Genomic DNA, 25,490 nt, shown 5'->3' on the forward strand with positions numbered 1-25,490 from the left:
CTGAGAAAAGGCGGGAACGGCTGCGGGGAGGGTAAGAAGGTTGAGTTTGTGGTCAAATTCTTCAGGGGTGAGACCTCTGTCTAGTTGTCCCAAGAAACTGCGGCTCGATTTAATAAGGGCTGAAAAATGTCATCATTTTAATGGATAAACACGGACACATTTGTGTATGCGAAAATTTGGGGGTGCCCAGAAGTTCTTGGCATGGTAGCAGTTTAACTAAATAAGTCCTTGTGCTTTAGTAATGGAGGTTACAGTCTTTGGAAATGTATGCGTTCAATAAATATTTCTGTCTCCTGTGTTTCAAACGCAGGTAATACAAGAAAAGAACAAGATAGGAAAGAGTTTTGCTCTTCTAGAATTTACATTCTATAGGTCGAGGCTTCCCACACATTAAAACAAATAACAGAATTAAAAAAAAAAAACTTTTAATCATTTGCATAATACTGCTTTTTGGCTCTCCAGTCTAGATCTTCTATTACATTTTATTTATTTTGAGCAGACATAAGAAGTAGTATATGTGGTTGTGGGTCCGGTTTTGTAATGGGGGTTTCCCTCTCACTCAGTTTGCAATTGTCCTTTTGGGGTAGTTTTGGATTTATGTTAACTGGCTGGCCTGTGCGAATCAGGAGCCTTCTTTCCTACTTTCTCTGTGTGCTTTGGATTTCTATATTAAAACTTGATTCGTTTCCCGGAGCCTGCCCATGCCAAAGAAAAAATTTTGAAAGTAAACAAACAAACTTGACCAGTATTGCACAGCATTTAGTTCTTTCATGTATAACATCTTGTTTTTTAGAGTCTCTGTTGGCCACAGTATACATGTAACTTGAACTTACTTGAGTTAGTTTGATTTTTCTTTTTCAGACTTCACGGCAGCAAATGTTTATCACCTCCTGAAAAGAAGCATTAGTGCTTCTGTTAATCCAGAAGATAGTACTTTTCCTGGTAAGTATTACACAAACCCCAGTTTTTTCCCGGACATTATTTGTGTAAGATAATAACTTAATTTGTTATTGTCTCACTTGAGAGCACAGGAAATATTTGTTGACTGTGTACAAGCACGGGGCTAGGAAGTTACCTATGGCAATACAAAACTGAAAAAAATTCTGACTCTGTCTTCCTAATGCTTGTATGTCTAAAGTTATGAAAATTATTCTAGAATGTCAGCTTGAGTTTTATTCCCTATATCCATCTTTAGGTCCAAATAACAGAGTAATATGACATATATGTGGAGGATATATACTTCTGTTACCACTTTCTTACCACTTAATTATTTTCCCTCCTTACCTCTTACTGATTATCTTAAAAGGTACTTTATAATTATTAGGCACAGTGGCATTTTCTCTACTCTTACTTGCTTTCGCCGTTTTTTGTTTTTGTTTTTGTTGACTATTTCTCAGTGTAGAAATCCATGACTCCTTTGATACACACCTTGGGAACCATTTTGTCATGTAATATTCCATTTTCCAAGATCATCTTCCTTACCTTTTGGCCATAGAAGTAACTCCTCTTTGTCCAGCCAGGCTGAACCAAGCCTCAGTTTCTGCATGATCTTTAGAGGGGGACTCGTTTTCACTAAAATGATTCACATGGTTTTGTGTTACTCAAAAGTAATTCAATTGGTGTACTTTCGCATCTTTATTGGAGATGTTATTATGTTTGAAATTATTAAAGCAGCCTGGATTTTGAATTGTGATGAATTAAGGTTAAGTGTTCAGTGTGCATGTATAATTTTGCTATTTAAGCAGATAGTACTCTTTGAATTTTTAGCAGAGGTTTTAAAAAAAAGTCCATATCGTGTGTGTGTGTGTGTGTGTGTGTGTGTGTGTGTATATATATATATATATAAAAAACTTGGACAATTTGTATATTATTCACATTATAAATGTATTACTTGTGGACCTGTATTATATGTATCAAAATAATATAAATCTATAAATGTGCATGTTTTGACTTCTGCTTATATATGATATGCCTTTCTTCTAATAAGTGTGATTTTATTTTCAAGCCTGTTCAGTGGGTGGTATACCTGGTTCCAAGAAGTGGTTCTTTGCAGTGCAAGCAATATGTGGATTTTATCAGGTAATATAAATTAAAAATATAGTTATTAGTGAATGCTTTGTTAATGTAAATAATTCCATGGATCCATTATTTAATGCAATCTTTTGATTTATTAGTTTTGTAGTTCTGATTGGGAAGAGATACATTTTAATACAGAAAAAGATGAAATTGAAGATGTTCTTCAAACAAATATCGAAGAATGTTTGAATGCAGTTGAATGTTTTGAGGAAGAAGATAGTAATAGCAGGGAATCATTACCTTTGGCTGAGTATGCATACATGCTTTTATAATATCTTTAAAAATTTTAACATTAGACAGTTGTTTTAGGCCATGAAAACGAAGGTTAGATTTTCTACCAGCTATAGAAGGAAATTTAATTAAAAATTTCTCCTCTTCATTTTGTAAAACAATAGGCAATTTGGACCTTTTGTTTGAATAAAATTATATTTAAAAGACAAAAATTCATATCTGAAAATGTTTATCTTATGATTACTTAATTACAGGAATCATAACAAGTGAAAATTTTAATTAACATGTCACATTCTCTATGTCAGATTCTATATGATGATGAATTTTAAGAGCTTTAATAGAAATTTTAGTAGGTGGCATTAAAAAAATCATGTTTCTCATTTTGCTATTTGAGACTGAAATAATATGTAAATTCTTTGATATGTGTATCTTCAACATTTCAGGTACCTTTTAAAATCTATGAAGAGTTTTTCTGTGGATTATATTACATGACTGAGTTTACTTATAGGTGTTTTGAATTGTGGTACAATATATAATTTGACTCAGGTGATAAAAGTTGTGATAGTAATTTTTTTCCCTTTATGAAAAATCTCATCTATGATTCATAGTTTATACATTTTATTTGTAGTTTTCTATAATATTTTATTGCAGAAAACTTTTAGTGTTTGTGTATAGTATTTTTCTAAATAGCTGCCAACTTTAAAAATTCCACTTTCCTATTGTTTGTACTGATTATTGAAAGGAAACATTGTAGAACATTGGAAAGAACTTGGAACCAGAAATCAGTAGAGGTGGTCTCTAGTTATGTGGTTTTAGGTCAGTCACTTAACTTCTCTGGTCATTTGTTTTCTCAACCATGAAGTGTTGGGGTCATTTGGGATGATTTCTAAGGTTCCTTCCTGCCTGAAAGCTCTCATAATTCCATATTTTTCCTACCACTATTAAAAGATGACTAGTGTTAAAAAAAAAAAAGATGACTAGTGTAAAAGTAAAACTAATTTATTTCCACAAGAGGGAGCCCAAAAGCTATAGTTTAAAATAAGATATTATAAATCTTTTAGGCAATGGTGAGTTTATTTTTATTTATTTATTTATTTATTTATTAAACATAACAACATACAAACACATTCTTATCATACAATCATTCCATTCTTGATATATAATCAATAACACAATATCATCACATAGTTGTATATTTATCATCATGGTCATTTCTTAGAACCTTTGCATCAATTCAGAAAAAGAAATAAAAAAAAACCAGAAAATTCATACATATCACACCCCTTACCCCTCCCTTTGATCACCAACATTTCAATCTACTAAATTTAACATTTGTTCCCCCTATTATTTATTTATTTTTAATCCATATGTTTTACTTGTCTGTCAATAAGATAGATAAAAGGAGCATCAGACACAAGATTTTCACAATCACATAGTCACATTGCAAAAGCTGTATCATTATACAATCACCTTCAGGAAACTTGACTACTGGAACACAACTGTACATTTTCAGGCAGTTCCCTCCAGCCTCTCCATTACACCCTAACTAAAAAGGTGATATTTATATAATGCGTAAGACTAACCTCCAGGATAACCTCTTGACTCTGTTTGGAATCTCTCAGCCATTGACACTTTATTTTGTCTCATTTTGCTCTTTCCCCTTTTGGTCGAGAAGATTTTCTCAATCCCTTGATGCTGAGTCCCAGCTCATTCTAGGATTTCTGTCCCACGTTGCCTCGAAGGTCCACACCCCTGGGAGTCATGTCCCACGTAGAGAGGGGGAGGGCAGTGAGTTTGTTTGTTGTGTTGGCCGAGAGAGAGAGAGAGAGAGAGAGAGAGAGAGAGAGAGAGAGAGAGAGAGAGGCCACATCTGAGCAACAAAAGGGTTCTCTTGGGGATGACTCTTAGGTCTAATTTTAAGTAGGCTTATCCTATCCTTCGCGGGGTAAGTTTCATATGAACAAACCTCAAGATTGGGGGCTCAGCCTGTTGCTTTGCTTGTCACCACTGCTTGTGAGAATATCAAGAATTCTCCACTTGGGGAAGTTGAATTTTCCCCCTTTCTCCAATGGTGGGTTTATAAAAAAGGATTTAAAGAGTTTATGTTATATAGTAAACTACTTTGAGAAAAAAAAACCAATTATTTTGATAAAAGTAAGAGATTTTGAAGAATTTGAGGAGGAAATCATATTCTCCAGTCACGGCTAGGCTGTACTGTCTTACATAGATGGATCTTAATATGCCATTCATTGAATAGCAATGTCCTTCTTAATAAACTCTTAGCCAAACTAACTTTGCTTTCAGAGTTCAGAAAACCAATTGGTTTGTTTGTTATGATTTATATTTGATAAGCTAGATATAATTTAGGGAGATTTTGTTGTTGCTGTTTATTTGGATATGGATAAGAACTTAGACTCAGGATTTGAAGTCTAGCTGCTAGTTAAGTGACTTTATGAAAATTATTTCAAATGAAGATAATCATATATTATAGTTGGACTGCTTGGGATTGTCATCAGGTTCAAATGAGATATTGCCTCTATTATACATAACAATGTCTGGCACATGGAAACAATTAATATTACCTATTAAGAGTATCTGTTACAAATGCATATATGTTTTCTTTTTCTGTCTTCCCTTTAATTTTAGTCTATATGAAGAGTCTGCAGAAAATTTACATCAGTTATCAGACACACTTCCTGCTCCTGGTAATATTTTATCACCACTTCCAATAACTTCTGTCTTATCTTATGCTTTCTATGAATGGATGATAAATTTGGTCTTTAGTGTTCTCATTTCCAACCTAGAAATTCAAAATACGAGGTAATTTCTTAATTGAAGTTGAATGTATACAACTTCATTTGCTATTTTAATAAAATTATCTCTGAGATATTACAATTCTGTTGTTTTCATTTAGGTAGACGAAAATTAGAACTTAGAAAACTAAGGACCCATTTCTGTTTCCTTATTTAGTTACTACTGAAGAAGAATCTTTCTACTATATACTGCTGTTTTATAGACTATCTTCTACAAAACACTAGTCCTATGAAAAACTGGAAGAGAGGTTCTAGGACATAGGATAACATTCTTTATGGTAGAGATACTATGCATATTATCAAATGGAAAGCTGTGAAGTAAAAGAAGCCCTCTTAGCATTTTTTTAAACAGAACTCATTTTTTTTATATAATGGAAAGAATATTTCGTGAAATACCTCCTCATACTATTCTTAAAACTGTTTTCATGTCTTAAACTAAATCTCTTGTCAATCAAGTAGCTGACATTCAAAACTGTATAATGTGGCATTCACAATAACCTTTGAAGAGCTTTCTTTACTGAATATTTTCATTAGTGAAGGTCATTTATTAAGCAGATATTTGTGATACTTTTTTCATGTCATGTAGTGTCTTAGGAGCTGAGTTTGCAGTGATGAGTAAAACGTGTGTGATTACCATGAAGGAGCTTCTCACTCACAGATATACTAAATTATATTTTCAAGGAGATCGTATTTTAATGTGAAAGAGACCACATGGAAAATAACTGAGTGCATGATAAATAAACCTCTATATCAGTTTTTTTAAAAATATAATGTGTTTTGTTCTAAGAATTCATTAAATATTCTACAGTTGATGTTTTGGCAAATAGAAATACTTTGATTATCAATTTTTTTACTTGATTTCTGTTTCATTTTTATTTTTCTGGTTCTTCAGTAAATATATACTTTTATAAAATATTTAGTATTATGAAGTTATTTTTTCTCAGTATAATTGGGGTTTCTGAATTTTATAGTCTTTTTTAAAAGAGAAGTAATTTATTTGTACTTTATAATTTTGTACTCATTTATTCCCTTTTGGATAGCAAAATTAAGTGTAGAAAAATGTATTGAAATTGTGCAGAGGTTTTTTTGCTCTGCTTAGTACAATGGCAGTAATTATCTCCGGGGCAGTGTGCATAATTAACCACTGCTGCAGAATTGGCAAGTAATTATGATCTAGTTATTTACTGGCATATGCTCACTATTTCAAGATAACAAATCAAATGATGAATATTTAAAGTTTTTGAACTCCTAAAGATGTATATTGTTTGCAGAATTTCTGAAATTAAAGTTAAAATCATCTTCTGTCTTTTAAATCAACATAATATTCATTTTTTCATGGTATTATTTTATATTTCTAAAAAGTTACAAATGTATCTTTTTCTCTTTCTAGGTAGAGCAATGATAGATATATTACTACTGCCCTCTGACAAAGATCCTCCTAAATTGAAAGACTGCTTACCTGCAGTAGGAGCATTAAAACATTTAAGGGAATGGCATTCAGCAAAAATTATTATAGCAGGAAATCATTATGAAAAGTAAATTTGTTCATTTTTTTTGTTGTGTTTTTACAATTATCATTACAGTGTTTTAATAGACTACAGTATTTGAAAATATTTTAATGTCACAGGTGTGTTTTTTGTCATACTGTGATTGAAGAGATTTATATCTTCAAACGAAGCTAGATTTTTCTTATTTCATACTTCACATATCTGAGATGTTAATGTTTTTTATCAATATTGTCAGTGTGATTTTATAACAGTTACTGAACAGTAATTCTCCAAACATATTGTGTGCTTTTAAATAGGTGTTTGGTCTGATGAGCATTGTGATGAATACTGTGGATATACTGAATTTATATTGCCAGATTTTTTTTGTGTGTATGCTAATGTTGAAATAAATAAGCACTGTTTGGTTTTATGAGATTTTAATAAGGATCAATTGTATATTTCAATTTTGATCCTTAAATAAATATTCCGATAGAATTTATTAACGTCATTTTTTTCATTTAACGTGTTTATTGAGCACTAATTTTATGTCAAGCAGAGCAATAGATTCTGGTACAGATAAGAAAGGAAAAGTAAGTAAGTACAGGAGGAAACAAGAAGGCTAACAGTCTTGATATCCTATACTATTACAGAATTGCATACAAAGCTGTACAGGAACATTTTAGAAGGAGAGCACTTCTTTTGAAGATAAGAAGCTGACTTAGAGTCTCAGTCTCTGTGTGTGTGTGTGTATGTAAATATATATGTGTGATGCATTTAAGCCAAGAATTAGAGGAAGGTCAGTTTTCTCAGCTATAGTACTAAGGATACTTACTGTTAATTCATAGGATGTTGGGATTAAAATGTGAAAGCAACTTATTCAGAGACAGACACTTAATGGTTGTTTTGTAGTATTAGGAAAAAGCCACCATATAAACTTTGTAATTTTGCTTCTTAGACTTCTTAACTTCTTAGGTTAACTATAACTAGTAAAATTTAGGTAAAATATAAAGCCCTGTATTTAATGTTCATAATCTTTTATCTTATAGAAATTGTCAGAAAATTGCGGAATACCTTTCTGCTAGTGTTACATCTTTAGAAGATCTCAGAAATGCTATTGACCCAAAGGAGTTATGGAGGGGAAAGATTCAGATATGGGAGAGAAAGGTAAATGGATTTTCACAATTTTGTAAAACAGGCCTTTCAAATTTATTTACAACATGCATAGTTTAAATGAATCTTAATGAAAATATACCTTATAAAATGATGTTCTAGAATTGTGCTAATAGAACTTTTTCAACATAATGGACTTGTTTTATATTTGTGCTTATGGTAGCCAACGAACATGTATTGCTATTGAGCACTGAATAATTGAATTTTGAATTTTATTTAATTTTAATTTAGTCACTATGGCTATGTTTTGGGCCGCGCAACTCTAAAATGTAACACTCTAAAATATAGAATAAGAAAATGTTAAGTTCATGTTGTTTATTCAAGCTATGTATTTTATTGCATTGGTAAACTACTAGGAGAACTATTTAGAGCATATTCTCTTACCTATAATACTACCTTAGGTGGTTTTTGTCTCCTGCTGACTTAGACTGATTTCCTTGACTGCAAGATGAGAGTATTAGATTAGTTAGATCCCTCTAATCCTAAATTTCTTTTAGAAACTGATTCTATCTTGGCATTTCTTATTATGAATGAATATCTTAGGCAGTTTATAAGTAGTGACCATTTTGAAATTAATGTACCTAGTAATTTGTAGGGAAAACTAAAACAAGAAAGGTGTTATATGTTTGTTCAGGATAGCATGGAAGTATGGGCAGACCTCAGTGTTCCTAGAAAGGATTTTTGCACTAATTACTAGACATTTTTCTCCTTTTCGTTTCACCTCAGGATTGGTTTATAAAACCTTTAATAAGACAACAATATTAATATAACTGTTATTTGTTTGTTGGCTCATCCTATCTTGGGAGGTTTTTTGTACCCTGATGGATAGTTTAAATCTGCAGAGAATCTTCTCTGTAAATGGTTCTAATACTAAATGGGATAATGGATGATACCATTAACTAGATGAGTTAGTTGTTTTTGTGTCCTTTTTCTGAAAGGCATGTTTACAGAACTCTTTCTATGTGTTTCTTTTATGAATATGAGATTAAATGTCCATAACTCTACTAAATGCATTTAAAACTTAAACTTTTTTTTTTTTTGGTGGTAAATTGCTTTTTTAAAAAAATATTTTACTGAGAAATATTCACACACATACAGTCCAACCATATTATACAATCATTGACTTACAGTATCATAACATTGTTGTGTATTCATCACTATGATTATTTTTTGAACATTTGCATCACTCCAGAAAAATAAATGAAAGAAAAAACTCATATGTCCCATTCCCTCTCATTGACCACCAGTATTTTAGTCTACCCAATTTTTTACCCTTTATCTCCCTTCTTATTTATTTTTTAATTATTTTTTTTTTTACTCATCTGTCCATACCCTGTATAAAAGGAGTATCAGACACAAGGTTTTTACAATCACACAGTCCCATTGTAAAAGCTATATAGTTATACGGTCATCTTCAAGAATCAAGGCTACTGGCACACTGTTCAGCAGTTTCAAGTACTTTGATCTAGCCACTCCAATACACCATAAGTTAAAAAAAGGATATCTATATAATATGTAAGAATAACCTTCAGGATAACCTCTCAACTCTGTTTGAAACTTTATTTTGTCTATTTCTCTCTTCCCCCTTTTGGTCAAGAAGGCTTTCTCAATCCCATGATGCTGGGTCCCAGCTCTTCCCCGGGAGTCCTGTCTGTCCTGTCTAGCAAAAGAGATTTACACCCCTGAGAGTCTTGTCCCATGTAGAGGAGAGGGCAGAGAGTTCACCTGCCAAGTTGGTTTAAAGAGAGATGCCACATCTGAGCAACAAAAGAGATTATCTGGGTGTGACTCTTAAGCATAATTATCAGTAGCTTAGCTTCTCTGCAGGAATAAACTTCATAGGGGTGAACCCCAAGATCAAGGGCTCAGCCTATTGAATTGGTTGTTCCCACTGCTTGCTAGAATATCAGAAATTCTCTGGATGGGAAAGTTTAATTTCCTTCTTTCTCCCCAGTCTCCCAAGGGGACTTTGCAAATACTTTTTCATTGTCTGTCCAATTTTCTCTGGGATGTGTTGAGGCATCACACTAACCTGTACAAACCAACAAGATCTCACACCCTATTCGAAATTCCATGTAAGTATGGTATTCAAGTAAACTGACCATACAAGTTAAATTAATTAATGTGATACCCCAAATATAAATTTTACACCAAATAAACATCCCTTTTAGTCTTGCATGGAAGTTGAAGTTTGAAAATATAAGTCATATCGTCCTTACCCAGTGTTCTCATTTACCTTAGTCCTATCCAGATCAGCTTTATTCATATCTCTATTTGAAGTGTGATCCCTTTTTCAGATTTTAAACAGTTGCTGAATGGAGTAATGCTAGCTTTCTAGCTTCAGTTCTCTAACTCTGAGTCTTAGGAGTCACATAAATACCCGAAGTTTCAGAGAATTACCAGATTATATACAAATAGCTCAATATCTCAGAATTTAGAAATATCAGTTACAACTCCTAAATGAATTGACTCCTGTAAGAGCTTACAATTTAGGAACCTTTACAATAGGCCCCATCCCGATAACCCATGTTCTTGACTTTAGTTTACCAAGTTTGTGTATTATAGTTTGTCCATATGAGTGAGGCATGATAATTTTCTTTTTGTTTGTGACATTTTATTCAGCATACTGTCCTTAAGGTTCAGTTACCTAGATGCCTGTCTTAACAAGGTGGTGAATAGCTTTTAGCTAAGAGGTGTTATAATATTGGAGAGAAAGATTCTAGAACTAGATTGCCTGCATTCAAATTCTAGATTTGTTTCTTGCTAATTTTTTGTGATTCCTTGGATAACACTAAAGCTCTCAGCTCTAGTTTTCCTCTTACAAAATAAACATAACAGTAATTTCTCTCCCATAAGTTTTTATGAGGGTTAATTTTTTTAAAACACAGAGTAGCCACTTAATAATAGCATCTTTGTTGCTGTTCTACCATTATTGTTCTTTCCACCCCTACTGTTTTCACTTCTGCAGGAATTAATCATCAGCAACATGCATCGAAGGGAATCTATATGTGAGGGTTTGTACCAAGAATCTAGTGTTGAAAGAGACAGTTCCTGTTTTTGTAGAGCTTACGGGCTGGTGTGAAACCAGATACTGAGCAAGTATATACAGAGGAGGTGGTTTGGTGCTTTGGACTTAATATGATCCTGTGCGCTGGTGATACAGAAAGAATGTGCACGTAAATGGAGACCCACATTTTGTGCTAACGAACCAAAAATGAATTCACATGATTTTACCTCTCAAATTTTACATTTTAATATGAGGTATTATACTTTGTAACTTTATGCATGATTCCTATATTTGCTCTCTTGGTTTCTTTTCAGTTTGGATCTGAAATTAGCTTTCCTGAATTTTGCTTAAAAGGAGTCACACCTAAGAATTTTAGTACATCTAATTTAAATACTTGTCTTCTTGCCAAAAAAAAGATAATGCCACCAAAGGAGAAGAGTGTTTTGCCAAAGGTAATTGTACATCTTTTTTAAAACAAACTCTCATCATACTTCTTAAGCTAAGGTCATCCTGAAATTTCTTTTTCTTTTTTGATCTTCAGACCCTCTAATTTGTTATTCCAACACCCTAGCTTCTTGATATTTGCTGAAGATAAACAGGAAACATTGAGAAAACTTGTCTTGTTGCTTACCTCTTTCTAAACTTATTTTGTCCCTTGTTGAGACTCTTTGTTGTCAAGAACTCGCCATGTTTCTTTACTCTGAAAGATGAACTCAAAATGAAAAAAATTGTTCTCTGTTAGAGAGTATCAGATGTTTGGCTTGCATCATGTGCAAAATTTGCTCTTAATCTGGTTTAAGGTTTTAAACTCTTAATCACTACTGTATGTACTTTCATTTTATTTGTAGTATTTGAGGTATTAGCCAATTTTAATGTCTTTTCTAGGTTTTCCATTATTATGGCTGTGCTTTAGAATTTGTGCAGATGATAAAATTATCAGATCTACCCTCCTGCTATATGTCGGACATTGAATTTGAGCTGTATCCTTTCATTTACATGTTCATTTTAGATTATATTTTCTGTCAAATAGAATGTTCTGGTATTGTCTGGTAAATATTCTTGTTAGGTGTGTATTTATTTTCATTCCATTACATTCATTGCTTTAAAGTTGATGTCCAAGTAAACTTCCAGAATCCTTTTCATTGGAGTTGTTGAGGAAGGAAGATTGTCCTTTTTCCCCAATTCTATACCTATCCTATAACGTATCTTTCTCCCAAGGTAAGCACCTTTATTTTCATTTAGTATTTATCAAGTATTTGCTATGGATAGGGCTGTGGAAATAATACAGAAGTGATTATTACTCAGTTTTTTAATGTAGTTATAATTTTCTCTGCCTGAGCACAGATCTACTCTGTCATCTATTCTAGCATTAACTGAAATTCTGTTCTTACACCCTATCCTTTAAGACCCCCACATACATATTTTATATATTTTCTGTTATTTTTGCTATTGTTTTATTTAGTGCTTTTTTTTTTAATAACTTCCCTTTTTTTGAAATCTAGGAATGGTTCTTCATCCTGTCTATATTTTTTCATGATGCATGATTTCTGGTGAAGAACTATATAACTGAAATACATCACAGCACGTAGAAAGCACTCAGATATTCTGGAATGAATTGACTCCAAAGCCCTCATAATTTTCTTCTTGCAAATTCCTTTCTGCAGAAGGAATAGCATTTACAAAAACTATAGGAAAGTGTCACCCAGTTGGAAACTGTACTCTAGCATCACTAAAGATTAATTAATGGGTTTTTTGTTTATGTTTTTGCTCTTTGGAGGGGGTAGAAGGGGTGATGGGTGGGGGGTTGTAGTAGTTAGATTCAGATGTCAACTTGGCCCGATGTTGGTACCCAGTTATTGTATAACTGGGCACCACTTATTCTGTTCCTGTGGACTTAAATCATCAGTATGTGAAATTCATCTGTGCTGATTACATCTGCAGTTGGCTAAGGGGATTGCTTTCTGCAATGAGTAACATTGTATTTAAATAGCTGGAGGTTTAAAAGGGAGAGGTCAGAAGAGAGCTTAGGAGCTCAGATCCAGATGTTCAGAGATGCAGAAAAAACACAGCCATGGAAAGCCCTTTGAATCCAGAAGCTGGGAGTAAAGGTCAGTAGACATCACTGTGTGCCTTTCCAGGTGACAGATACCTAGATGAAAGTTAGTTGCCTTTCCTCCGAGGACCTGTAAATTTGTAATTAAATAAATCCCCTTTATAAAAACCAGTCCATTTCTGGTTGTTTTGCATTCTGGAAGCATTAGCAAACTAAAACAGGGGTGAATTGTTAAGAGTTCAGACTGGAGAGCTTGTTACGAATCCTATTCAACACATCCTGAAAGATTTCATATATCATGCGTGGCAGTTAAACTATCCCAAAGATGATCAGGAACCAAGGAATGATCATAAACCAGGTAGTAGCTTAATCAAAAGTAAATTTTAGATCATTCTGGTAGGATTTTGCTTGAAGTAAAGATGTGGCATTTGGAATGCAGAGCTAGAGAAAGGTACAAGATGTGTTAAGGATGCAAAATAAACAGAACATTATGATCTGTTGAATGTGGGGAAGTAAGGATGCTGGAGAAGTCTAGAATGATTTCTGATGGTGACACTGATGCCACTAAATGAAGTAATTTGAGAAGAATGACAGGTTTCATAGGGAAGGAGTCCAGGTTTGGGTACATTGACTTTGAGTGGTAATCTACAATGGGTAAGTTTTTATTTTTATCTCTTATAATGCCTTGAGTATTAGATGTTTAATAAATATCTTTTTGGAACCATGTAGCCTGCCACCAGACAGTATAATTCTAGGGGTGACTTCCAGACAAGCTATTACCAATCCATCTTTTCTCTCACTTCTCCTGTTAGCAATTTATAGCTCAGAAGATAGGTACCATTTGACATATTTGTTTTATATTAGATCCTTGCTTTAGATCAATAATTTGCAAACTATCTTTCAAGGGAAACTAGGGCTCTGAGGAAGCTCTCTTGGATAGTGGGATTTGAAGATAAGTTGAATGGGCATGGATGTAGGTCCCCTCTTGTATCAACCAGAGCAGCATTCTTACGATTTTAAACATTTGGCTTCCAGGTAAGATCTCACTTGCAAAATGGTATCTGCCTCCCCAAAATTGAAAAGCACACATTAAATTATTTTCCTGGTATCAACCCATATTTAGATGTTTGACTATGTTTTTTGTTTGTTTATTTGTTAATAATATTCCGTTTACTTTTCGTTGTCATTGTTTTAAGATAACTTCTGCAACTTGAAAAAAGTCCTCCCTCAAACACCACATTTATGCACCTAGAATAGGTAGAAGATTAAGTAGTATTGCTACTCATTACTTATGAGGTGGAGAGAAAGGAGGAATGATAGAATCTGTGTAGGAAAATATACTAATTTATATATTCCTGAATGTTCAGGTGCTTTTCCTGCCATTGACATATTGGCTATATAAGTTCCAGTCTGCTGATATTATCTTTTTATATTCTTAAGTAGATATAAATGCTGTAAAATATGTCTGCAAATATTCAATATATTTTAAACTCTGTCTTTTAGGGAGCTTTACCTAAGAACTTTAATATATCTTTTCTTTTAGAAATGCACTTAACAGCAGAATGCTTTGTATTAAAAAAGATTAGTATTGGCTAGTAATGGAGCACTGTGCCGTTCTTGAATTTTCATTCAGAAGCTATAGTTTTTATAAATCTTTTGTTCTCGTAGTTTATAGTAATGCTGTTCACAGTAGCATTATTTCTTGGCATATTTTCGGTATCAATAATCAGAAAAATAATTATCTTTAAGGAAAGGTGTAATTGTAAATTTTTACAGTTAAAATTTTTAATAAATGAATTTAAATAACCTGTAGAAGATAGGGAAAGGAATCAAAATTTATTTTAGAAAATAGAATTTTTTTCACAGTTACCATTCCATTATTTCCTTAACTCCTTAGTACAGAGCATTGACACAAAACAATACCAACCAGAATTCCATGTTGCTGTTGGAGCAGATTTCTTCTCTGTGTGGCATGGTATAGGAAGCCTTTTTGTTTTGTTTTGTTTTGTTTTGTTTTTTTGATTTAACATTTAAGAATGTGCGGGAAAAGGGAATGTAGTGTCTTAATATTTTCTATATAATTAGTTGGTTTCTTTTATGTATATAACATATGATTTTGGTTCTAATTCACATTAAATTATCTAGAGCTTCCCAAAAAAATTTTAAGTGCTCTGCAGACATGAAATGATGTTTTATTTTTACAAGAGATTTTAAAAAATGAGCTTCGTGACTGGTAATTACTTTAAATTTTAAAAAATTTGGAACACATTAGGTTATTGTTAACCTACTCCTTCGCATCACATTTCTGTTCCATGAGAACATTTATATGCTTGCATTATTTTTTGTGGTAGGGGAGTTGGGTGGAAATGAGAAACACTTCTAAAATTTCACAAGATACTAATTTGTAAGTTTTTAATTTTTCTTCATTGTGATTATGTTAGGGGATTTGTAGCTATTTTAGTAGTTATACATGTATTTACATATATGTAAATATAATGATATGGTAAATTGGTATATTCTTAACTAAACATGGCATTTTAGGTGGAATCATGTATCTAAAGTCAAGTACAGTTGTTAATAGTAAAAAGTTTGTGTTTCTGATTATTTGTTGTGTTTCTCTGAAAACAATTTCTAATGCACAAAATATTCATTGGTAATATTTATATAAAATTTTCTTATTGTTTTAACAACCAGTAGATTATTGCCAACAGTTGTACAAGGATAAAATTATTCTTATAATTATAGCAATTGTCCCAAGGCACTATAACCAAATCCTGGATATAATACTTTTAGAAAATTCATATAGTATCAATATAGAAATATGATTTTGACGTTAAGATGCTTAACTTTGTATTGTAACTTAAATGTTGACTTTCAGCTTTTTTTCCATAAAATTGATGGCCTTTTGGATAGTATGCCAAAGTATTTAGTTGGTAAAATGGCCTTTGCAGGAACAGCCTAAAATGTATTATTAACCTCTGTCTTCATCATCTAAAAATACTCGATGTGCTAACTTTTGAAATTTTTAAAGTTTGTCATTCATTTCTTATCCAATATATATCATACTATGTGATGGGCACTATTATAGATATTTGGGATCCAATGATGAATCATAGAGATGAAAAATCTGCCCTTATGGAATTTATATTTTGGTGGAAACAACAGAAAATAAATATCTGGAGGTATCATAAGAACTATGAAGGAAAAAATAGACTGAGATAAAGATTAAGAGAAGAGGATGATAATATATAGAGATTAGTAAGATTATACATCTCTACTGAAATATGTGCACAGATGTCTTCAAAGTGGTGTAAAAAAAAGAGCACTGAGAATTTTTAAAAATCTGTATTCTTAACTTTGATCCATATAGCTCTAACCCAATAGCCCTTTGTGTAACCCTATCTAGTGACCTAATATTTGGGGGATGTCTACATTTTAGTAAGTGAGAATACCTCCTATGTTACTTATCTTCCCTTTATTGTTAAATATAAATTGCATAAATATAAAAATAAACAACAAAACCTCCCTAAATTATATCTAGTGGATTAAATATAAATCATAACTAACAAACCAGTTAGGAGCTGGCGCATGTTTTCTGGCATATAGTTCATTATCTTCCTGCAGTTTATATCTGTTAGCGTTAAATATCTGATTTCTTGGAACAAGAGTTTCTAAATTGCTGTCAATGTATCCTTATTTTGAAACCAGAACAGCAATTCATTCAGTCAAAAGTTTATAAAATTATGGTTGTGACAGAATATTTTGGTGAAAGGATTCCCAGCCTCTCTGTAGTTTGCAGATAAATAAAGAAATTATGTGCATAACCTGATATTGAAGCAAATGTTGTGAATAATAAGGTTTTCTAAGATGTATACCTCAGTGGTAAAAGGAAGCCTGTGGGTGGCTTTCTCTGGTTTTTACTTTTTTTGTGCAGGGTTGTCATTTTTGTTTTATAGTGAAGTGGTTGGAGGAGAGCATTACTAAATGCATTAAATAGGAGAGTGGGAAAATGTCATATGGCACCAATGCAAGAATGAATTTCAATGTGTAATCACTTAAATTATGTTCTGTTTTATCCAGGTTGGTGCTCTTTTTGTATTGCCTTGTACTGTTAGTAACATACTTATTCCGCCTCCCAACCAACTCAGTTCAAGAAAATGGAAGGAATATATAGCTAAAAAACCCAAGGCAGTTAGTGGTAAGTAGTACATCTTTAAATTTTTTTAATAATGCAACATTAATAATTAATTTATCAAATTTGAAATAGTGATAACATTTCTTTATGAGAAAACAGTATTTCATGTTGTTCTTACTGACTAAAAAGAGTCCACATTATTTTGCCAACAGTAATATAAGGTATAATACAAGCTTATTCATTACAAATATCAGTGACCTAAAGGGAAAACTTTTGGTTAATTAGATGGCTACTTATAATGAACATGGGTTTCTTAGAGACATTACAGTCTTCACATTTATGACAATAAAATGGTTCATTTATTATATGGTGAATTAAAAAACAATGCTGTGATTACAATTTTCAGAAGCAATTTGTAGAACTTATTAAGCAGCTTAACTATATACTAGACAGTGTTCTAGGTACTTCAGAAATACTGACTCATAAAATTCCTGAAATAACTTTATAAGACTTTTTTTAAACTTTGTTTTGCAACTGAAGAATTTGTGACTTGGAGAAGTTATAGAGCTATTAATTGGCAGAGGCTACCCTGTCACTTTACTTCAGGACAGACTCTTAGAGTTAATAGCTTTATAACTTCTCCAAGGATTTGAACCCAGCCTCTGTGCTGTTACCACTACAGTGTTGCCTTACTAATAGTTTATTATAGTGAAGATGTTACTATAAAAATGAAATTTTCACTTATGTTGTAAAATCAGAGATTATCTAAATCCACATTCTAGTATTTCCATGAGATAATTGAGGCTCAAAATGTTAATTACTTACCTAAAGTCACCTAGCGAGTTAAAATGTGTACCTTCATAATTTTGCTTGGGTGTGAGTGTTTTTTCTTTGGCATGGGCAGGCTCCAGGAATTGAACATGGGTCTCCGGCATGGCAGGTGAGAGGTCTGCTGCTGTGCCACCATTGAAATGCCCTGTTGTTGTTATAATGGGACAATATTTTGTTTAAATATTTTTTGAGTTTATAGTTAGTTTTTGGAACCCATGATATGATAATTTTTGAGCTTATATTTTTTGTGACCCATGATATGATAAGGCTAAGGCCTGGGATTGAAACATGTCTACTAGGACTGTTCTAGAAGAAATCTGTAAAAATATTCCACAGATTAAGGGGCTCAATTTAAAAATTGACTTATACACCATAAGGGAAATAGGGGAGATACTTGAATTCCATTTAAGTAAATATTAAATTAAAAATGCTAGTCATATATCTATGTGGAAATTTAGATATAGAGTTTGAAATTTAGATCTGGATCTGTAAAGCGAGGTCAGGGACATAGATTTAGATTTCAAGTTTACCAGCTGTTTTGATTATGTATTTGTGTAATAAACCACCCTAAAATTTTGTGACTTGAAGGAGCAAGCACTTTATTTGCTCATAGTTCTATACCTGAGTTGGGCTCAGCTGGGTGGTTCTTGTACTGATCATGCTGGTGGTCATTTATATGGCCTTATTGAGCTAATGGATTGTCTGGGCTCATCAGAGAGGTAGGTTCTCCCTCCTTGTAGTCTCAAAGCCTCTTCCTTGCCACATGGGCTCTTCACATGACCTTTCCAGCAGATTAGCTGGACTTTTTGCACAGTGGCACAGGACTCCAAAAGTATAAAAGTCGAAGTTACCTAGACTTCTTAAGAGTTAGTCCCAGAATTAGACCACTGTCACTTCTGCTGTATTCTGTTAAAGTTAGTCACAGGAATGGAGTGGTTGAAAAAATCCACATAAATAGTATGTGGCTAGAGAAGAGAACCAAGAATAGGGTCTTCAGAAATAACCAGCATTTAAGGTGAAAGTAGAGGGAAAAGTTAGGAAAAGACTTAGTATATGGTACTTGGAAGACCCCAAAGAGTTATGATCATTAACATCAACACCAAAACCATTTATTGAAAACTTGTATTATAAAGGGCATGGTGAATAGAGTAGGAAATACAAGGGAGTTGAGTCTTTACAATTGAGGAGATAAATTAATGGTCTTTTCCTTTGTAGAATATATAGTCAAACTATGAAGGCATTTTGAAACAAAATTATAAATCTTTTTAGCTGACAATGTGAAGGGAATTTACTATTATATAAAGAAGTACAGTTTTCTTCCTTTTCTACTCCTCACAGGGAATAAATGTATACCTGGTGATTTTGGCAAATGATAAAACAGAATCAGAAATAGATTTGTTGTATGGCAATAGGGTCAATTTCACTTATACTGTGTGAAATCACAGGATAATATTTATCCATTCCTCAGTGCTCTATTTGTTAGACTGATGGTTATGACTTAAATATTAGCATCTCCTAACTTAACTTCATTATGTTCTGAGCAGCCTGTCCAGTATATTTTTCTTTTCCTCTTGTAACATTCTCCAACTTCAAGCAGCCACTATATCAGAGCTTCTAATTTTAAGGTAATTTATTCACTTGAATTACTCTTAACTAAAGTTTTTGGGATGATTTTCACTGCAGCTTTAAGAAAATATCTTAGTGTGACTCGATTTTTTTTCCCTAAATTATCACCTCTTGAAATGTTGAGAAGTTCTGAATAATAATAAGACATATGTCACATAGCACTCTTAGAAGCCAGATTGTGGGTTACTGATTAGGCTTTATCATTAAGGACTGATCAAGCTGTACTTTACAGTATTCTTTTTCATCTTAGAAGTAGAAGCAAAATCAGATTGGACAGCTCACTGGTTATTAAGTTCCATTCTTTTGCCTCTACCCTTTTCACTGTAGGAAATCTTTGCATTACTTATCATCCCATCAATAGAATTCCTTGTGTACAAAGAATAACGAAGTTTTAGCTAGTGTAAAAGTTTTAATAACTCTTGTTCAGGAAAATTTTGTATCCCAGCCCCTTGCCAATAGTCTGTCTCATATCCAAATAATAAACCAACTGTCAGATCATCTTCCTAAACCATACTTCTTTCCCCATACCCTGCTGAATTATGCCCAACTATTCTGATCCTAATCTCTCCAATGTTGGCCTGCATGTTCCACATCCCCCAAACTAAACTTGACTCTGTTTCTTAAAAATATTTCCTGACTTTCTTGTTTTGTGGCTTTGTTCTTCATTCATTGATTTATTTATTCAGTCTTACTTTTCATTTGTTTTACTGAGTATTGAGTAGATAGTATTTTTATAATAGTAGTATGCTCTAGGGATTAGTGATGAACAAGAAAGACAGTCCCTCCTCTCATAGAACTTATACTACAGCATGGAAAATAGATACTGAAGAAATAAAATGTAAGTCTTACTTATTATAATGCTATATTTAGTAGCCAAGAGATACTATGTGAAAAAAAATAAATAATTAGAATGCTACCATTTGTGTTCAAAACAGTAACTCGTTATATGTATTTGAGCATTTATATATATTTGCTTGTAGATGCATTAAATACTCAGTCTTTCAACAGTTTTTGTATCGAGGACCTACCATATACAAGGCACTGTTTAATATCCTGAACCAATAGTAAATATAACAAAGATCTTGCCCTCATGGAGGTTATATTTTAGTGGAAGTAAAAGGTTGGAACAGTGCCTGCCACATAATTGGTACTCAAAATTATTTGTTAAATAATTAATGAAGTATATTGTATATTTCGAGATATAATAGCTGCTGTCAAAAAAGTAAGGAAAGGGTATGAATGGACTCCATCCTTTCAGTGTGAATCTATATTTTGTGCCTAGTTTTTTTAGTTCCCTATGTTTGATATACCATCCCTTTATGAAACAAAATACATAATTTGTATTAATGTAAACACATATTGCTATTTTTTTATATTAGGAAGTGTTTAATATCAGCAATTTCATCTAATAGAGAAACAGTGCCCCAGTTGAAATATTTTATAAATTTTGTAAACTATGGTGGTACTGAAAGAATAGGGACATTTTAGAATGGCATTGCAGAAGGAATGGTGGATCCTATTCTAAACCCCATTTCAGCCTTTTAACTTTCAGTTATTCAGAATTCTGCTGTTTGGGCCATTCTTGATGAGATTCATATTTAAAAAGTCACCTACTGATCATCTGCTAGGAAACCAATACATTGTCTCCTATGAATTTGTTACAGTTAAGCATGTACCCTTTTTTTTTAAATACTTGAACACTACCTTTTGTGAAATCTACTTTAGGTAGTATGAGTGCCATGTCTGCTCAAAAAGTGAATCTCCCATGGATAATTGAATTCATTTGAACCTAAGCTGTCCTCCAATTTTAACTTGACTCAAATATATTACAGTTATGACAGCCTTTTAATATGTCTTGTACTATTTTGGTATTATACAAATACATAAATGTTGTACATTTGTTACATTCCTTAAATTTGAGAAGAATGAATGGTAAATGCCTTTTATGAAGGGGGTACTTTTGAAGTTCATTTATTTTGACTATGATAGACCCTCTTTTATAGATTATCAGGTATTATACATAAATTATATGAGTATGCATAAAGACATTGTGGTGTTATTAGAAACTTAAGTATGTATTTTTGTGCAGTAAAATTTTGAATTGATACTTTGAGAACAAATTACTTTGCTTTTTAAAGTTCATTCTGTATTTTTCTTTGGAAATGAAACATTATAAATTATTGCCATTTTCCAAATGTACTCCTATTTAAGAATGATTCTAGATTGATTTCCTAACTTAACTACTTTTAATAAATGAGTGATTCTGAAGAAAATAAATAAATAAATAAATGTATGTATGTATTACATAAAATAAATTTACAAATATTCTGTGCCCACCAAGCAACAACTCCTGTTCTCCCCCACTTCCCAGCCCCTGGTAACTTCAAAATCTATTTACTTTCTCTGTGAATTTGTTGTTTCTAAATTTTTGAGGTAAATGGACTTATACAGTATTTGCTCTTATGTATGTGCCTTGCCTGTTTCTTTCAGCATGCTTCCAAGGTTTATCCATGTAGTAGCATGTGTCAGAACTTCATTTCTTTTTTTGGTAAATAATATTCCATTGTGTTGTGCACCACATTTTGTTTACCCATTCACCTTTTGATGGGCACTTGGGGTTGCTTCCACCTTTTGGCTGTTGTGAATAATGTTGGTATGAACACTGGTGTACAAGTATCCAAGTCCTGTTTTTAATTTCTTTGTTTATTACCTAGGATTGGAATTGCCGGGTCATATAGTAATTCTTTATATATTCTATTTCTGAGGACTCACCATGCTGTTTTCCACAGTGGCTGCACCATTTTACATTCCTACCAACAGTGCAGAGTGTTTCCAATTTTTCTGCATCCTCTCAAACCTTTAAAAAAACCTGGCATTTGGTGAAACACCCACAAAGAATTATTAGGAATAAATGCAAAAGAACTACATGAACTGATGCAATTAACTAAACACCATTACATTTCTGAAGAAAGACATTAAAAGCTTGTATTGAAAAGTTAGTTATATAATGAGAAATGCTTGGCTCTCTGTAAGGTCACACAGAAATCTTATGAATTTGTTACAGAATTGGATAATATAATATAGCCTGGTACCTAAACAAATCATATTTAGGTAATAAAAGTATTTGCTATCAAAATTGAAAGCTTATTATGTGTGAGATATTTTGCATTAATTGCCTTATTCTTACAACAATCATGAAAGGTAGATTTTTTTTTTATTCTCATATTACAAATGAGCATACTAAATGTACAGAAAAAACAAAACCATCTCTAAATATCACAGAGTAGAGTGAGAATTTCCACCCAGGTCTGACTGCATCTAAAGTCTGTCTATGCATGATCTCTTTCATTGTATCATGTAGAACTTCTTTTGAAAGTAGTATCTATTTTTATTTTTTGATGCAATTCTATTGATATATATTCATAATATTCACAAACCATAGTCTGTCCAAAGTATATCATCAGTGGCTCCCAGTATATTGTCACATAATTGTGCAATCATCCCCACAATCAATTTTAGAACGTTTCATTACTCTAATAGTAAGATAAATTGAAAATAAAAAAGAAAACCCAAAATATCATTTATGCCTTATTCCTCTCCTACTGTTGACCTGTAGTGTTGATGTGGTACATTTCTTGCTGTTGATGAGAGAATATTAAGATTTTACTGTTAATTATAGTCCATAGTTTGCAATAGTGCCCTTTTATTATTAACTCTTTGTAGTAATGTTGTACATTTGTTCTAGTTCCTAAAATTACTTTTTTAAATATTTGTACTGGTAATCACAGTCATTTTCCGCCAGAAGATTCACTCCATTATACATTCCCATGTTTTCATCTCTAACTATCCTTTTGTTGACTCTACCCCTTGCAACCACATTCACTCAATACTATTCATTATCCTCACAATAGTATGCTGTTGTCACCTCTCTCCGTGTTCCAAACATTTAAGCTCAACCTAGTTAAACATTCTGTACATATTAAGCAACTGCTTTCTATTCTCTAACCTCATTCTATCTCCTGGTAACCTATATTCTAGATTTTATGTCTATTAGCTTGCATATTATAATTAGTTCACATTCGTGGGATCATACAATATTTCGCCTTTTGTGTTTGACTTGTTTCAACATAATGTCGTCAAGATTCATCCATTTGTTGTATGCTTCAGAACTTCATTCCTTCTCACTGCTGAATAAAATTCCATCATGTGTATATCCCACATTTTATTTATCCATTCATCTGTTGATGAACAGTTCTGGCAATTATAAATAATGCTGCTATGAACATCAGTGTGCAAGTGTCTGTTTGCATCCCTGCTTTCAGATCTGGGTATATATTGAGTAGAGGAATGGCCAGGTTGTAAGGCAACTCTATACTTAGCTTTCTGAGGAACCGCCAGACTGTCTTCCGCAGTGGCTATATCATTTTACATTCCCACCAGCAGTGAATAAGTGTTCCTGTTTCTCCACATCCTCTCCAACACTTATAGTTTCCAGTTTAATAGTGGCCATTCTAATAAGTATGAGCTATCTCATTGTGGTTTTGATTTGCAATTCCCTAAATAGCTAGTAAAACTCAATATCTTTTCATATGCTTTTTAGCCATTTGTATTTCTTCTTTGGAAAAATGTCCATTCATATCTTTTGCCCATTTTTTTTTCTTTATATATTCTAAATATCAAACTCTTATCAGATATTCCCCATTGAGTTTGTCACCTTTTCACCCTTTTGACAAAGTCCTTTGAAGTACAGAAATATTCACTTTTAAGGAGGTCCCATTATCTGTTTTTTCTTTTGTTGCTTGTGCTTTGGGTGTAGTAAGGTCTGCAATACTTCCTCCTATCACTGTATCTTGAAGATGTTTCTCTTTATTTTCTTCTAGGAGTTTTTTGGTACTGGCTCTTGTATTTGGGTCTTTGATCCACATTGAGTTAATTTTTGTATAGAGTGTGAGATAAGGCTTCTTTTTCATTGTTTGGTTTTGTATACCCAGTTCTTCTAACACCATTTATTGAAAAGACTATTCTGTCCCAGTTGAGTTGATTTGGGAGGCTTGACAAATATCATTTGGCCATAAATCTGGTGGTCTATTTCTGAACTCTCAGTTGATTCTGTTGATCAGTGTTTATATTTATGCCAGTACCATGCTGTTTTGACCACTGTGGCTTTATAATAAGCTCAAAAGTGTAGAGACATGAGCTCTGCCACTATATTCTTCTTTCTTTCAAGATGTTTTTGACTACTCAAGGCCCCTTACCCTTCCAAATAAATTTGATAATTAGCTTTTCAATTTCTGCAAAGTAGTTTATTGGAATTTTGATTGGTATTGCATTGAATCTGTAGATCAATTTGAGTGAATTGACATCTTAATGACATTTAGCCTTGCAATCCATGAACACGTGGCTTTCCATTTATTTTGGCCTTCTTTGATTTCTTTCAGCAATGTTTTGAGGTTATTTGTTTACATCTTTTACATGCTTGGTTAAATTGATTCCTAAATATTTAATTCTTTCAGCACTATCGTAAATAGAATTTTATTCTTGATTATCTCCTTGAATAGCTCATTACTAGTGTATAGAAACCCTACTGATTTTTGTGGGTTGATCTTCTATCCTGCCATTTGCTGAATTCTTTCAGTAGCTCTATTAGACTTGTAGGTTTTCAGGATATTCTACAAATAGGATCATAGATAAATAATGAAAGTTTTACTTCTTCCTTTCTGATTTGGATGCTGTTATTTCCTTTTCTCCCCTAATTGCTCTAGCTAGAATTTCTAAGAGAGTGTTGAATGACAGTGGTGACGGTGGGCATCTTTGTCTTGTTCCTGATTGAAGAGGGAAAGTTTTCAATCTCTCACAGTTGAGTATGTTGTTAGCTGTGGGTTTTCATATATGCTCTTTATCATGTTGTAGAAGTTTCCTTCTATTCCTGCCTTTCAAAGTGTTTTTATTAAGAAATGATGCTGGATTTTGTCAAATGCCTTTTCTGCATCAGTAGGGATGATCATGTGATGTTTCCCTTTCGATTTGTGGTTATGGTATATTACATTAATTTTCTTGTGTT

General features: G+C 32.7%; 1 protein-coding gene across 1 annotated transcript in view; it reads left to right on the forward strand.

The window, feature by feature from the left end:
* Positions 1-25,490, forward strand: part of MTBP (MDM2 binding protein) — a 138,792-nt gene that overhangs the window by 287 nt on the left and 113,015 nt on the right. Inside the window, exons 2-11 of the mRNA XM_077167561.1 lie at positions 862-942; positions 2,006-2,079; positions 2,175-2,326; positions 4,954-5,012; positions 6,511-6,655; positions 7,654-7,771; positions 11,099-11,236; positions 11,670-11,764; positions 14,740-14,812; positions 16,918-17,035. Coding sequence (XP_077023676.1) covers positions 862-942; positions 2,006-2,079; positions 2,175-2,326; positions 4,954-5,012; positions 6,511-6,655; positions 7,654-7,771; positions 11,099-11,236; positions 11,670-11,764; positions 14,740-14,812; positions 16,918-17,035 — 1,053 coding nt within the window. The remainder of the gene's footprint in view (positions 1-861; positions 943-2,005; positions 2,080-2,174; positions 2,327-4,953; positions 5,013-6,510; positions 6,656-7,653; positions 7,772-11,098; positions 11,237-11,669; positions 11,765-14,739; positions 14,813-16,917; positions 17,036-25,490) is intronic.

This window comes from Tamandua tetradactyla, chromosome 6, assembly GCF_023851605.1.
Source record: "Tamandua tetradactyla isolate mTamTet1 chromosome 6, mTamTet1.pri, whole genome shotgun sequence".
NCBI classification, from domain to species: Eukaryota; Metazoa; Chordata; class Mammalia; order Pilosa; family Myrmecophagidae; genus Tamandua; species Tamandua tetradactyla.